This window comes from Phaseolus vulgaris, unplaced genomic scaffold (genome assembly GCF_000499845.2).
Source record: "Phaseolus vulgaris cultivar G19833 unplaced genomic scaffold, P. vulgaris v2.0 scaffold_20, whole genome shotgun sequence".
Taxonomy (NCBI): Eukaryota; Viridiplantae; Streptophyta; class Magnoliopsida; order Fabales; family Fabaceae; genus Phaseolus; species Phaseolus vulgaris.
This window is the reverse complement of record NW_027174089.1, coordinates 402,887-418,047: the sequence shown is the minus strand read 5'-3', so window position 1 is coordinate 418,047 and position 15,161 is coordinate 402,887. Positions and strand designations below refer to the sequence as shown.

The following is a 15,161-nucleotide window of genomic DNA, read 5'->3' as shown; positions in this document are numbered from 1 at the left end:
CAGTGCTCCCGTGTACCCTAGGGGAGCCTGTATGTGGGGACGGACGGGCCAACAATGGAGTCCCCTTCTTTTACTTCTACCAGGTGGTCTTCAAACGCATAGGGATGCGCCTACCCTTCTCTAGGTTCGAAAGAGAACTTCTGACCGAAATCAATGTTGCCCCAGCCCAGCTACACCCCAACGGCTGGGCTTTTGTCAAAGCGTTTGACATCCTGTGTGGGTTTTTCGGACAGGCCCCCTCTGTCGACATCTTCCTTCATTTCTTCGAAGTGAAGAAGCAGGGGAAAAGCCTCTGGGTTAGCCTTAGCGGCATATCTGGAAGGGTCCTCCTGACATTATTCCAACAGTCCTTCAAGGGGTGGAAGGGCAAATTCTTCAAAGTTTGTTGTTCTGACTTTGATCCCTCCGCCCTCGATGGCTTCCCCTTGTACTGGGTGAAGGAAGTGAAGCACACGAAGCCTAAATCCCTTGACGAGCTGCCCTCGACTGATCGAGAGGCTTGCGAAATTCTGGCCAGCGTGGGGGCCTTCAACATCTCCACCCTGATAAGCCTTGAGTACAATGCTGGCCTTGGGTTAGGCTTGCCAAATACATAAGTATGAGAGCCTCCCTCATAGCCTTCTATTCACTGCCCTTGCTTGTTCTTACTTTGTGTATGACTTATCTGCTTTCTTTGTATAGTACTTAACTTGCGCCTAACCCCTACTGCATTTATCTTCTTGGTGCAGGTTCAAAGATGGACAAGCAACGAAGGTTGAGGCTTGCTCAAATTCTGAAGTCTAAGGGCGGGGCTTCCTCACAAGGGGTTGGAGATTCCACACGTCCAACTTCTGCGACCGCCCCTACTTCTCCCAACTCTTGCCCCCAACACCTTCCAATGCCATCAACTCCACCAACACTACTCTTTCTTGATCAACCTCCAAACTCACCCCCTCCCGTCGCGGCCATGCCCCTTGCGCTGGTCAAAACTGCTACTTCATCAGCCCCCCCTTGACAAAGGGAAAAGGGTAGTGGAGGTGACTTCCGACGACGATGAAGACTCTGCTGAGGGGCAAGTCTTCAAGCGACAAAGGACAACCCAACATGCCCCTCAGATAGTCACCTCTGTCACTTCCTCCTCACATGCGGCCGAATCCTTGAGGGAGGACCCTCCAAGTGCCATTTCCCCCCCTCAACCGATGGCCCTGGAGGGTGGGATTGAAGCTGAGCCCACAATAGTTCCACAACCTGCCCCAGAACTCCCCCTCCCAATGCAAGACTCGCTGAGGGGTTTCCTAGGTAGGATGTCCCTGCGCGGCCAGGCTGAAGGGCCCCAGAAGGAAAGCATTTACTATTACATGGGCGCCTTCATGTCTTGTGCCCACACCTAGCATGTGCAGGCCAAGGCCAAAGGCGTCGAAGCCTTTGCCTTCCAAACGCTGGAGAAAGAGGTTGCGTCTCTGAAAGAGGAGAAGGAGAGGTTGGCCACTCACTGGGGGCGTCAAGAGGATGCTTACAAGACTTCTCTGAGGGTGGTGCAGAAGGCGAAGGAGGAGGCTAATAAGCGGTTGCATGAGGAGTCGCAAGCCAACGCTGAACTCCTTAATCAGGTGGTGCCCCTCTGAGTAAAGGTCGCTGATCTGGAAGCAGCGCTGAAGACCTCCATGGTGTAGCAAAAGAAACTTGAGTGCGTGGATCGGGAGCAGACACTGGGGAAAATTGAGGTCGCGCTCGAGGACAAGACCAGTGAGTGCTCCAAGCTAGCCGCCAAGAACGCCACCCTCCAAGCCAAAGTCCAAGAGTTGACGGCTGCTTTGGCTTCCAAAGAACAATAGATGACCACTCAGGCTGCAAACTTCAAGGTTGCTGAGGAAAAGCTGAACGAGGAGGCTGCCACTGGGTTCGCCGATGGGTTCACAGAGGCTCTTGTGCAAGCGGCCTGTGCAAACCACAACATTAACGTCTCTGGGTGTAGCCCTCTGAACGAAGTGGTTGACGGCAAAATAGTGCCCCTGGAGGCCCCTGAAGAATAGCTTTTACTTTGTGCTTCGACAAAACATTTGACGTGTATATAATTGCCTTTTGCTTAATTTGTAACTGTCATGAACTTTATCTGTAATTACAACTCTTGATTTTGCTTAAATGCCTATTCGAACTTTATCTTTGCCTTCGCGTGAGTATTTTAGCTTCTCTTACTCTCTTATCTTTGGTAACTCTTGCTTCCATCCTTCTTTTTCTTCTTGCTCGTCGGTTTTTACTTGCCTTCTGAACTCGTAAAAGTCTTCAACTTTCATTGTACTTACTTGTTTTGAGCCCTCTAGGACTCACTTCCAAAGGCATTGCTGGCTTTTCCATCACTTCAAGATGGAAAAAAGGGGGTTTCATCTCTTCTCTAGCCTCGACATCACTCAAAAGGCGAAGGAGGACTTGATCTCTTCTATGGCCTCGACATCGCTCGAGGGCGTGGAGGGCTTATCTTACCTGTACTGCGTGTCCACGCTCGAGGAGAGACCTGCTCTGGGTGTCCTCAGCGTGTCTAGACACTTGGGACGAAATTCGCGCTTCGGTGCCCACGCCCATGGAGAGGCCTATACAACAGCGCCGTATCGTCCATGGAGTGTCTCAAACACCAAGGCAACTTAGCCCCTATCTCTGCGCGCTTGGTGCCCACGCCTAAACACCAAGATGACCAGAGGTTTTGGCGATTACGCCCAAGGAGAAGGTTTCCCGAAGGATGGCTCTTCTCCTCAACTGCGTGTATCTGCACCAAGTGACCTGGTTCTCCACTGCTCCAAAACATCTTATTGCCTGATGCCCACACTTGAAGGAAACGCCCCCCGCCACTTCCTTGCGAGGTGTCTAAAGACCAGACACCGGGGCTAGTTATTCATACCTGAGGAGGGGGCGCCCTGAAGGAATCCCTTAACCCCTGCTCAGGGACTAGACACCCGAATTTTAACTTATACTGAACGTACCTTGCTAATGGGTTGATCTCTGCACACGAGTATATGCTCCATTTACTTGCTCTGATTTTGACGCTAGCTCCCTTATCTGGCGATGTCTCAACTTGGTGACGCCTACGCCTGGCGACGCCTACTCTTGGCGACGCCTACACCTGGCGACGCCTCGTCCCGGCGACGCCTCATCTTGGCGACTCCTTGTCTGGGCGACGCCTTATCCTGGTGACGCCTTGTCTGGGCGACGCCTTATCTTGGTGACGCCTACCTCAGGCGACGCCTTGAGTCTTTGTCTTTCGTTTCTTAATCTTTGCTCTTACATCGTGTGGGAGGGAAAAACTGAAACAAAGCTTTACTTGAACTTTCATTTTTACTTGGGTGACCTCATTAAAAAACCCCCGAGAGTGAAAAAGAGTGTCCCCTTTACAATTATGTGTTTCATAACTTTCAAACATAACTTTCAACTGAAATAAAATTTTAAATTGGCCGCATTCCAACTGCGTGGAATGGGCCCTCCTTCTAAAGTCTCTAGATTGTATGAACCGTTTCCGTTGGCTTCGGTTACTCTGAAGGGTCTGGTCCACTTGGGAGACAACTTGTTCTCCAACTCGTAAGGATGAGCCTTCCTCACGACCAGGTCGCCAACACGGAACTGCCGCAGCTTCACCTTAGAGCTGTATTGATGCTCTACTCTTCTCTTTACAGCTTCAGCCTTTATCCCTGCTTCCTCTCTGGCCTCGTCCAATAGGTCTAGATTTACCCTTCTTTCCTCATTGGATTCTTCTGCCACAAAGCTTAGGAAACGCGGAGAACTCTCGTGGATCTCTACTGGGATCATGGCATCTGACCCGTACACTAGGCTGAATGGTGTCTCCATAGTGGAAGATTGAGGCGTGGTGTGGTAAGCCCACACGATCCCTGGTACTTCCTTTGCCCACGCCCCTTTAGCCTTCTCAAGCCTTCGCTTCAATCCCCTAAGCAAAACTCTATTTGCTGACTCTACCTGTCCATTCGTCCGGGGGTATTCGACTGATGCGAACACCTGCTTGATTCCCACTTCTGCACACAACTTCCCCAACTGTTGGCTCGCGAACTGAGTGCCATTGTCGGAGATCAGACGCCTTGGCACCCCGAAACGACACACAATGTTCTTCCAAACAAAGTGTTGTACTTTGTGTGCAGTGATCTGTGCAACTGGTTCTGCCTCTATCCACTACGTGAAGTACTCAATGGCGACTATCAAATACTTCATCTGCCTTATAGCCAGAGGGAAAGGCCCCAGAATATCAATTCCCCATGTGTGGAAAGGCCATGGGCTGTAGATCGATCTCAGCTCCTCTGGAGGTGCCTTATGCCAGTCTGCATGCATTTGGCATTGCTTGCATCGCTGGGCGTATCTTACACAATCTTCCCTCACTGATGGCCAATAAAACCCTGCGCAAATCACCTTGGAAGCTAATGATCTTCCCCCCCACGTGGCTTCCGCAAATCCCCTCGTTAAGCTCTGACATGATCCTCGTACACTCATCGCCACTCACACATGTCAGGATTGGTTGCGTGAACCCATGCCTAAATAGCACTCCATCAACGAGGGTGTACCTTGCAGAGTTCTTCTTTATCTTCTTCCCTTCTCCAGGCTCTGCTGGGAGAATTCCATCTGCAATGTATCGCCTATAAGGAGTCATCCACGTGTCGCCTTCCTCCAAGGCGCATACATGCACGCCCTTCTCTCCCTTGGGCGAGGCCGTGTAGGTGCTGATGCGGGGTGCCCTCGCCGTATCTTGAATCAAAGAGCGCTGGCTCCTTGGTTTTCCTCTTGCCGTGCTAATGTGAAGGACATCCACCCTGTTGTCCGCCACGAACTTTCGTGGTGTTTTGAGCGTCTCTTGGATGACTGTCCTCTGCCTTCCCACCTTGCCTGAGCTGGCCAGCTTGGCGAGTAGGTCAGCTCTGGCATTTTGTTCTCCAGGGACATGCACTAGCTCGAACGTAGCGAAGGCTCCTTTCAACACTTCGACGTATCTCAAGTACGCAGCCATCTGTGGATCCTTTGCCTGGTACTCCCCTATTACTTGCCCTATGACCAATTGTGAGTCACTCTTCGCCAAGAGGCTTTGCGCGCCCATCTCCTTGGCCAAGAGCATTCCAGGGATCAGCTCCTCGTACTCAGCTTGGTTATTGCTGGCTTTGAAGGCGAAGCGTAAGGCTTGCTCGATCAACACTCCGTTAGGCCCCTCCAAGATTATCCACCTCTTGAGGGTCTCCTCCTGGTGAGAGCTCTGCCACGAAATCTGCTTAGACTTGCCCCTTGATGGATCCCCTGGGTTCATACTGGATGTCAAATTCTAACAGCTCCACTGCCCAGCGAACCATCCTCCCAGCTACATCTGGTTTCTGAAGTACTTTCTGGATGGGGAGATTCGTCATCACCACCTCTGTGAAACTGTGGAAGTAATGGCGAAGCCTCCTGGCTGAGAACACTACTGCTAGTGCCGCCTTCTCCAGAGATTGGTATCTCGTCTCTGGACCTTGCAAGGCCTTGCTTACGAAGTAGATGGGCCTCTGCACTTGGTCTTGCTCCTGGACCAGCACAGAGCTGATGGCCTACTCTGTTACTGCGAAGTATAATCGGAGGGGGACGCCTGCCCGTGGCTTGCAAAGCTCAGGTGGCGTCGCCAGGTACTCCTTCAACTTGAGGAATGTTGCTTCACACATCTGTCCATGCAAAACGGCTATTCCTCTTTAGGCACTGGAAGTAGGGGTGGCCCTTCTGATGGCATTCCTATGAGCTCTTCTTTGCTTTTGAAGATGAAAGTTGCGGAAGCTTAGTGGATGAGATGAGCAAGGCCTTTCTAAGAAGTATGGGTGCCTTGAAGGTGCATGGGAGTGGGGAATTGGGGAGGTTTGGCCAGCCCCTTTGAAGGTGATGAAGTGAAGATTAAAACCTAGATGCTAGGCAAAGAGTAGTGTATGGCACAAATTTGGTAGCATAACAATACTCTATTCAATCTTGCAAATACATGAGCCAAGCACCTCAATTTATAGTGTTTAGAGGGCTGGAATTTGAAGAGCCAGATACAAATGAAATGTAATCTAAATGACATGCAAATGAAGGAGCACATGGAGGTACACGGAGCACATGGGATGGTGGCTTCCAAAATTCAGCACATTTGAGGTAGGTTATAGAATTCTTTCATGTGCTAGGAGTTCTAGAACCTTATGCTCCACTTAGGCTAATTGTGGCCTGGACCTAAGTTTAATTAGGAGTAGGAAGCTCTAATTAAACTTAGGTTAGCATTTTAGGTACCACTTTGCATGTTTCAACACATTTACAAAAATATTTAAACTATGCTACTTTGACTAGAAAATAAGAAAAACTATGACACACTAGAGTCTATGACATGTAAAATGTGTCCTCTTGACCCCTCTTTGACTATGACTCTAGTGGTTGCCTCAAGGTACCACTCTAGTGGTTGCCTCTCAAAGGGTTGGTGCTGGGGCCTCTTCCATCACCTTCTCCCCTCCAACAAACACAAACCTTGACAGGGCTGCCATCCTCCCAGTCAATTGCGAACTTCTTTAACTGAGGTTGGGCTCCTCACGGCGATGATAGCTGCACACTTATCAGGGTTCGCCTCTATCCCCCTCTCAGTGAGCATAAATCCCAAGAACTTCCCTTCCTCGACGCCAAAAACGCACTTTTTTGGGTTTAATTTGAGGCGGTACTTTGATATGGTAGCAAACAGCTCTTCCAGATCCGCTGCGTGCTGCCCTCTCTCGTGCGAAGTCACCACCATGTCATCTACGTAGGCCTGCATGTTGCTTCCCAGCATAGGTGCAAGGACCTTGTCCATTAGCCTTTGGTAGGTGGCCCCTGCATTCTTCAACCCAAATGGCATCACCTTATAACAGTAGCTGCATGTCTCCGTCATGAACGTCGTTTTACTCTCATCCCTTGGATGCATCTTGATCTAATTGTAACCTGAGAACGCATCTAAGAAACTCAGCATCTTGCAGCCCGAGGCGCTATCCACCAACGCGTCGATGTTGGGCAGCGGGTACGAATCTTTGGGGCACGCCTTGTTCAAATCTGTGACGTCAACGCACATCCTCCACTTCCCATTCTCCTTCTTCACTAGCACTACGTTGGCCAGCCACTCAGGGTATTGTATATCCCTGATATGCCCAGAGCTTAGCAACTTTTGCGTCTCTTCCTTCACGACGAGGCATCGTTCTTCGTTGAACTTCCTCCTTCTCTGTCGCACAGGGCGAACCCTGGTGTCCATGGTCAGATGGTGGCACAAAAAATATGGGTCGATGCCTAGCATGTCCGAGGCGGTCCATGCGAACGCATCTAAGTGGCGTGAGATCACGACCGCCACTTCCTCTTGTTCTTCTAGGCTCAACAAACGTCCCAATTTGAACACCTTACCCCCTATTTGCCTTTCCACCACATTGTCTACTGGTTGGGGTTGCTTATCCCGCACGCTCTCTGCGCGAGACTCATTTATGTGATCCTCTTCTATTGGCGTCGCCCCATCGGATGCATCAGGCGTCCCCTCCCATGACGCTTCTTCCATGGGCCAGGCGTCCCCGAATTTTCCTTCTCTGCGCGCATCTTCTATAGGCGTCGCCCTTGCAGGTGTGGCCTCGATAGGCGTGGACTCCGCGGGCGTCGCCTTTTCCAAGGGTTCTAACTCCATGGGCGTATATGAAAGGGGCGTCTGCTCAAGTACCATGAACACGCCTCTCTTCGTCTTCAAACTATTCTCATAGCATTTTCGAGCCTCCTCTTGATCGGATTTGATCACAATCACCTTGCCAGTTAGATCTGGCAACTTCATCTTCATGTGGCGGGTGGAGGACACCGCCCTTAGTCGATTCAGCGCCGGTTTGCCCATCAAGATGTTGTAGGCTGAACTGGCGTTTACAACTAAGTACTGAATGCTCTCGGTACGTGACGCCGTTCCATCTGTAAACGTCGTCCTCAACTCTAGTTAGCCTCGTACCTCTACTTGATTCTCCCTAAACCCATACAAACACCCGGTGTAGGGCCTCAGCAGGTTAGGGGACAATTGTAACTTATCGAACGTCGACCAATTTATGACATCTGCAAAACTGCCCTGGTCGACGAGAACCCTGTGCACCTTCCTCCCAGCTGTGACAACTGAAATGACCACAGGGTCATTGTCGTGTGGGACGACATCTCGTAGGTCAGCCCTGGTGAACACAAGGTCTGACTCCCACTGATCGTCTGACTCCGCCTGAGCAATTGAATTCACTGATCTCACATACCTCTTACGCTGAGAGGCAGTGGGCCCTCCTCCGGAGAAGCCACCAGAAATGGTGTGCACCTCTCCATGGATCGATATTTCATGCGCCTAATCCTCCTCTGGTACTGCCAAGGTTGTGGTCGCAACAGACCCCCAACTAGATAATCCTTTAAGAATCCACTCTTCACAAGCTCATCCAACTAATAGCCCAGCGCTAAAAAGTTGTTGATATGATGCACGAACGCCTCATGAAACTCGCACCACGACTCTTTGTGGGGTCCTAGCACCTTGTCAGACTTCACCGGTGGCCTCAACCTGTCAGCTATGTTGGGCACAACGATGAGGTCTTTTAGCTCCACCACAAAATTGTGCCTCGGGGGTCTATTTCCTTCCCTCGCTGGCCTGTTTCCCTCTGCTCGACCCCTGGGCTGGGGGCGTCTTGCCTCGTAGGGGCGTCTCCTCTCCTGGCTCTTTCTCCCTGTCGCGGGCTCGTGGACCCTGGCGGGTTGAGCGCGCGGGCGCAACACTCGTGCGTTTCTCATATACTTCACCCTCAGAGGCGATGTGTTCCACCGTGCGACGCCTTATCTCAGCAAAAGTCTTGGGGCGGTTGCGGATGAGTGACTCGCAGAAAGGCCCGGGGCACACCCCCTTTCTGAAGGCGTACACGATCATGGGCTCTTCTGTGGTGCCAACCTTCACCACTTGCGCCTCAAAGCGGTTTATGTATTCCTTCAAGGTCTCGCCTTGATATTGCTTCACGTCGAACAAGTCATATGAAACTGGGGGTGGAGCCCTGTTTGCTAGATACTGCTATCTGAATAGCTACGAAAGCTGTGCGAAAGACGTGACGTGACCTTCTAGGAGGCTAATGAACCAATCCATCTGCGTGTGGAACATGGTGAGATGCGCCGCGCCTCAGGGTCTTCCATCCCTGTGAACGTCACCTTAGGCCCAGTGAATGTGTTGGGGATCACCGCCTCTAGGATATGCTGCGAGAATGGCGTAGAAAACTCCCTTGGTGGGGTGAAGGGCTCGGGTTCATCTACGTCGCGTTGTCCCGTGGGTTTGCGCCACCCACGGCGCAACTCCTCATTCACGCGGTGGAGCTCCTCGTTTCTCGCCTGAGATGCCGCGAGATCCTCCTGCATGCGATCTTGCTCAGCCTTTGACGCTGCCATTGCTTCTTGCAACCCCTGCATCATACCCATAAGCTACTAGATGGTCATCTTTTCACTCTCAGAGCGCATCGTACCTTGTCTCGTGGATCTCATCATCTGTGGTTTCTGGGACTTCTTCTAGCTGTCGTGCAACTCCAAGGGAACTCGAACGAACACGGTCAAACAACAACTCAACCAAAAGTAGTCGGTGAAAGCTGCACCAATTTCTCAATGAACAATGGCTCTTAGTATTATCTCGAGGGAATTGGATTGAAAACCGTGACTGGAACTGAATTCTTGCGGTGAGACTGGTGTTTTAAATCGGCCCCACGGTGGGTGCCAAATGTTCCCGCCGGTTGACCAGGGTCGTCTTTGTGCGTGGCTTGTCCTCGCGAGCTAGGGCACCTTCGTTCTGCTCCGTCTGAGAGTACCTGAAAAGAAGTGGACAAAGGGGCGCCCTCACGGCCGTTTGCACTTCGACGATCAAGTCAGCTAGCGAGAAACATCAAAGGGACACACCTCCGTATCGAAACACCGTGAATGGATGCTCTGAAGGTGGTCAAATAACTGAGTAACTAGTGATTTCTACGCTAACTGCTTATGCATACAGTGGGTGCACAAAACAAGACAACTAGGCTTCTCTGTGTGTGTAAAACTGCGAGAATTAGGTCAAAACTTGGATTCCCGTCTCGAATCGTCTAAAGCCCCTTTTAAACGCCTCCAACATTTAAAGCGCATTAAAGCGTGCATCTGCGCAAGGGGAGCCTTTCTGGGTGCCAACTCACGCGCCCCAACCTCTAGTCACTCGCCCTGGGAGAGTATCTACCTTTCTCTCGTACCATGCACGTGGTTCTCCCCTGGGCGTGGCCCTCTCATGGGTCGTATCTGTCCCAGGGGTCTCCCAGCGGTGGCGTGGGTACTTCACGAGTCAGGTTACCCCCTACTAGTACTAGAACTATGGCCTGGAAGCCACCTTTCTCTTCTCTTTAGTACTGTTCTGAGGTACTGAGGTCTCTCGTGGTGTCGCCCCTTCCACGGTCTTTCCTACCCATGGGTATCGGGGGGTGGCACCGTCGATGCCTTAACCTGGCGACGCCTCACCTTGGTGACGCCTCACCTTGGCGACGCCTCATCTTGGCGACGCCTCATCTTGGCGACGCCTTATCTTGCCAACGCCTACACCTGGTGACGCCTTAAGCAGTCAACCTGTTGACTTCCTTCCCTTGGGCCCCTTGAGGGGTCCCACCATATGTTGACTTTGACTTTGGGCAACGCCCGGGGACGGGACGGTACAGTCTATATAAAGGTGGTTTTACGTTCCTAATCTTGGAGTAACAGAAAGAGTTTATCAAAATAGTTTTTCAAAGATTTGAAAGAGCTTTGGATCATTCTTAAGTGTGTGGAATAGGATTGGGTTGTAATTCTGAACTTTAAGCTTTGTAATACCTAGGTGTATTCTATTCCCTTCTTCCTTGATTACTGTATTTATGTAGTTGTGTTGCCAAAGAGTGTTGTGTGTTCTTGAGGTGTTCAAGATCAACATTCTTGGTGTGGTTTGCCAAAGGTAGTGTGTTTCTTGAGGGGTTCAAGGTCACTACTTTGGTGTGTGATGTTTGTAATCTGGTTTTGATTACATAGTGGATTACCTAGTGGTTTCTGGGAACTGGATGTAGCTCTTGGTGTAAGAGTGAACCAGTATAAATCTGTTTGTGTGATTTTCTCTTTCCATGATCTCATATATATCTATTTTAAGTTGTTTTTATTAACTGCTGATAAAAACTACCGATTGTTTCGACAAAACAACCGATTGTTTTTCTGATGTCATCTTAAATGAATCACAAACAGGAGTGTAAAATAGATTCCACCCTTGCATTAAATCTCAAGCAATTAGCATCTCAATCTTTATGAAAGTAAAATGTTTTTCAAACTAAGTTGAAAAAACCGATTGTTTTTTCGAAATAACCGATTGTTTTTTCGAAATAACCGATTGTTTATACTTAGGTGTTTTGAGAAAGATTGAAAACTGTTTTTAAATGGTTGAAACTGTTAAGTACCAAAACAACCGATTGATTCGAGGAAACAACCGATTGTTTGTTTTGGAACCATAACAGAAAAACTGTTTTGTGTTTGACTGAGCTTTAAATGCTTTAACTGAATACGCTCCAGTCATTAAATGCTTTGACCAATCTTTTAATGCAATTTAAAAGTTTGTTAAGATTTGATAACAAACTACATATTTGAATATATTAAGAAAAACAGATTTGAGAATTAAGAATCTTTTTTACAAAGTTTTTCAAAAGAGTTTTTCAAAGTGCTGAGATTGCTTAAGAGTTTTGTGATTGATCAAGGTGCTGGAATAGGATTCTACTTGTATTGATTTCAGATATTCATCTGTAACAAGTGTAATCTTTGTAATCTGTTGAATAATTCGTTTCTGTGTTTTGCTGAGATTGGTTGTGTGTTCTTGAGGTGTTCAAGATCAGCAATCTTAGTGTTGGCCAAGGAGAGTGTGTTTCTTTAGGTGTTCAAGGTCATTCTCTTGGTTGTTGTGTAAGTGATCAAGTGGTGATTGCTTAGTGGATATCCTCAGGGTTTCTGAGAAGACTGGATGTAGCTCTAGTTTGGAGTGAACCAGTATAAACAACTGTGTACAATTTCTCTATCCCTATCTCTTTAAATTCAGTTTTGTCATTTTGAAACTGGTATAAACAATCGATTGTTTTGCTAAATTAACCGATTGTTTTTTCCAGCTTTGTGCTTTTGCTGTTTGTTTTGAAAAACTGAATCCTTAATCAAGGTTCTTTTGAAGAATTTTCATTCTAAGGTTAATAGTTTACTAAAATCTTTCTTAAACAATTCACCCCCCTCTCGTTTAAGTCCATATATTCTAACAATCTTATCCTAAATATAGCAGCAACTTCAGCCTTCCATCAAACACTTGGATTTGGATTCTTCAAAGCCTTTGATCACACTTGACTCAATAATCTCCCCCTATTTGATGAAGATAAATCCCTGGTTGCTTGTGTTGGACTTGTTTGAATCTGAAGCAGTTCCTGCAAAACAAAGTTTGAGCAATATACAACATCTATGGCAGTAGGTTTGAGAGAACCAATCGATTAGCTTCTTCATGAGTTACTTGAAAAACTTCAAGCAATTTACTATAATTTTCGGCACTTAGGGAAGCACATGAACTTACATTGCTTGAGCTACTTGACTCATCATCTCCTTCTGCAATTAAGCATATGTTTGCTTTTTCATCTGCAATTAAGCAATATATGCTCTTCTTGATTTTCCCTTCTTCTCCTTGTAGCTTGATTTCTTTTCATTGCTTTCTTTATTTGGGCAATCAGCTTTTATATGACCTTGTTCACCACAACCAAAGTAAGTATAATTGTTAGAATTGAAATCACTAGTTTTCTTGTTGCCATACCTTTCTTGTTGGCTTCTTTGTTGCGATTTCTCTTCAAGAATCCACTAAACTTTTTGGACAACAAGCTAAGGTTTTCTTCTTCACTTTCATCACTTGAATCTTGTTTGTTGTTGTGCTTGGCAGCTTTCAAGGCAATGCTTCTCACATGCTTGTCTTCACTTTCTTGAACATTGAGTCTATTCATTTCTAACTCATGTTCTCTAAGCTTACCAAACAATGAAGCTGTTGTCAAGGATGTCAAATCTTTTGATTATGAAATTGTTGTCTCCTTAGGTTGCCAAAATATATCAAGGCACTTGATAATCTTGATGTTTAGTTATTCTTTATCAAAGGTTTTCCCAAGGCTCATTAGATGGTTGATGATGTGAATGAACCTCTTTTGCACTTCAGCAATAGATTCTCCCTTAAGCATTCTGAACATCTCATACTCTTGTATTAGAGTATGTTTCCTTGCTCTCTTCACATCATTTATTCCTTCATGGGTGACTTCCAAAGTGTCCCACATCTCCTTGGCCGATGAACATTGTGATAGCCTGAAAAATTCATCCGAATTCAAAGAAGAAGTTATGATATTTTTGGCAATACAATCAAACTTAGCCTTTTTATTTTCAGCATCAGTTCATTAGGACCAAGGTTTTTCAATGGAAGATCCATCTTTTTCAAATTTAGGAATAAAAAGGCCATTTTCAATGCATCCCAAATTCCTTTGTCAAGAGATTCAACAAAGATTTTCATTCTAACTTTCCAGAATTGATAATTCACCACAGAACAGAGGTGGTCTGTTAATTGAAGCACCCTCTCCAGAACAGTAAAGATTCAGTTAGCCAATATATAAAGCACAAAACAGTAAAGCACCAGAAAAACAATTAGTTGTTTCTTCGAAACAATCGGTTGTTTATACCAAAAAATCAATAACAACTAAATTTAAATGAGTTTAAGGGAAGAAAGAGATACACAAACAGTTTATACTGGTTCACTCTTAAACCAAGAGCTACATCCAGTCCCCAGAATCCATTGGGCAATCCACTAAGCAATCAAATACATATTACACACAAAACCACCAAAGAAGTGACCTTGAACCCCTCAAGAAACACATTTCCTTTGGCACAGCACACACCAACAATGTTGATCTTGACAACCTCAAGAGCACACAACACTCCTTGGCTTACAACACCATAAAATACAAAGTATGCAGAACGAATTACACTTGTTTACAAAATGAACTGAAATCAATACAGATGTAATCCTATTCCACTCTCTCTTGAGAAAACCAAAGTTGGATATTGAATGTTCAAATCTTGAAAGCAATCTCTCACAATTGAAAAACTCAAATCTGTTTTTCTTGTTTGTTATAAAACATAAACAAACTATTTATAGCTTTCAAAGATTGGTCAAAGCATTTAAAACATGAGCGTATTCAGTTGAAAATCATTTAAAGCACACTCAACTAACAAAACGGAACAATCGATTGAAGGCACGAAACAATCAATTGTTTTGGTTTGACAACAAGTCAACCAACCAAAACAATTTTGAACCTTTTCAAAAACACCTAAGAGTAAAACAATCGATTGTTTCGACAAAACAACAGGTTGTTTTTCACTTAGTTTGAAAAACACTTTAATCTTAAAAGATTTGAAAACACTTTAGCTTTAGATTCAACAAAGAATGGATTACACAAATAAACTACCCAGATCCTATCCTAAACACAGCAGCAACTTCAGCCTTCCATGAAACACTTGGATTTGGATTCTTCAATGCCTTTGATCACACTTGATTCAACAAAAAATTCAGCCCAAATGGGATCTTGATGTAAACCAAAAATACATGAAGATAACCAAGGATGTTGTACTTGAAGGGTCATCTCAACAAGCAAAGAATGAATTCATCACAAGGAGGAATGGACAAGGGCCAAAACACTTGATGTTCTTCCTATTAGTCTTCTTAAAATAATTAGCAAAATGTTGTAAATAAGTGGGCTCACATAAAGGGTCCAAATAGTAAAGAATAAACAAAAGTAGAGTAGGTTTTATGTAGAACATAAAAGGAAGGTGTAGATATAGATATACGAGGTGCTAATGTACAAAGATAAGTCACACTTTCCATGTGACATAAAAAGAAGGTGTAGGTGTAGTTTTAGGAAGTACCAAAGAAAGAAACCAAGTCACACCTCCCTTGTGACATGAAATTGGTGCCAAATTCAAATGCTTCTCATTTGAATTTTCCCACTTTAATTTCATCCCTCTCACACTATAAATAGAGGTCCTATGCTCATGTAAATTCGGATTTGGAAATTGAAGAAAATTTACTCTACTCAAATTGAGAGAGATTTGTGAGACTTGTTCTCCTTCTACTAGTCTTATCT

General features: G+C 46.3%; 1 protein-coding gene across 1 annotated transcript; it reads right to left on the bottom strand.

The window, feature by feature from the left end:
* Window positions 1–3,396: 3,396 nt before the first annotated feature.
* Window positions 3,397–3,813, bottom strand: LOC137817206 (uncharacterized). The gene has a single exon (XM_068620451.1). The coding sequence runs from the start codon at window positions 3,811–3,813 to the stop codon at window positions 3,397–3,399; it is 417 nt and encodes a 138-aa protein (XP_068476552.1).
* Window positions 3,814–15,161: the final 11,348 nt, after the last annotated feature.

Coding starts and splice junctions, on each gene's coding strand:
- LOC137817206 (XM_068620451.1), bottom strand. CDS start 3,813: ATGGAGACACCATTCAGCCTAGTGTACGGGTCAGATGCCATGATCCCA.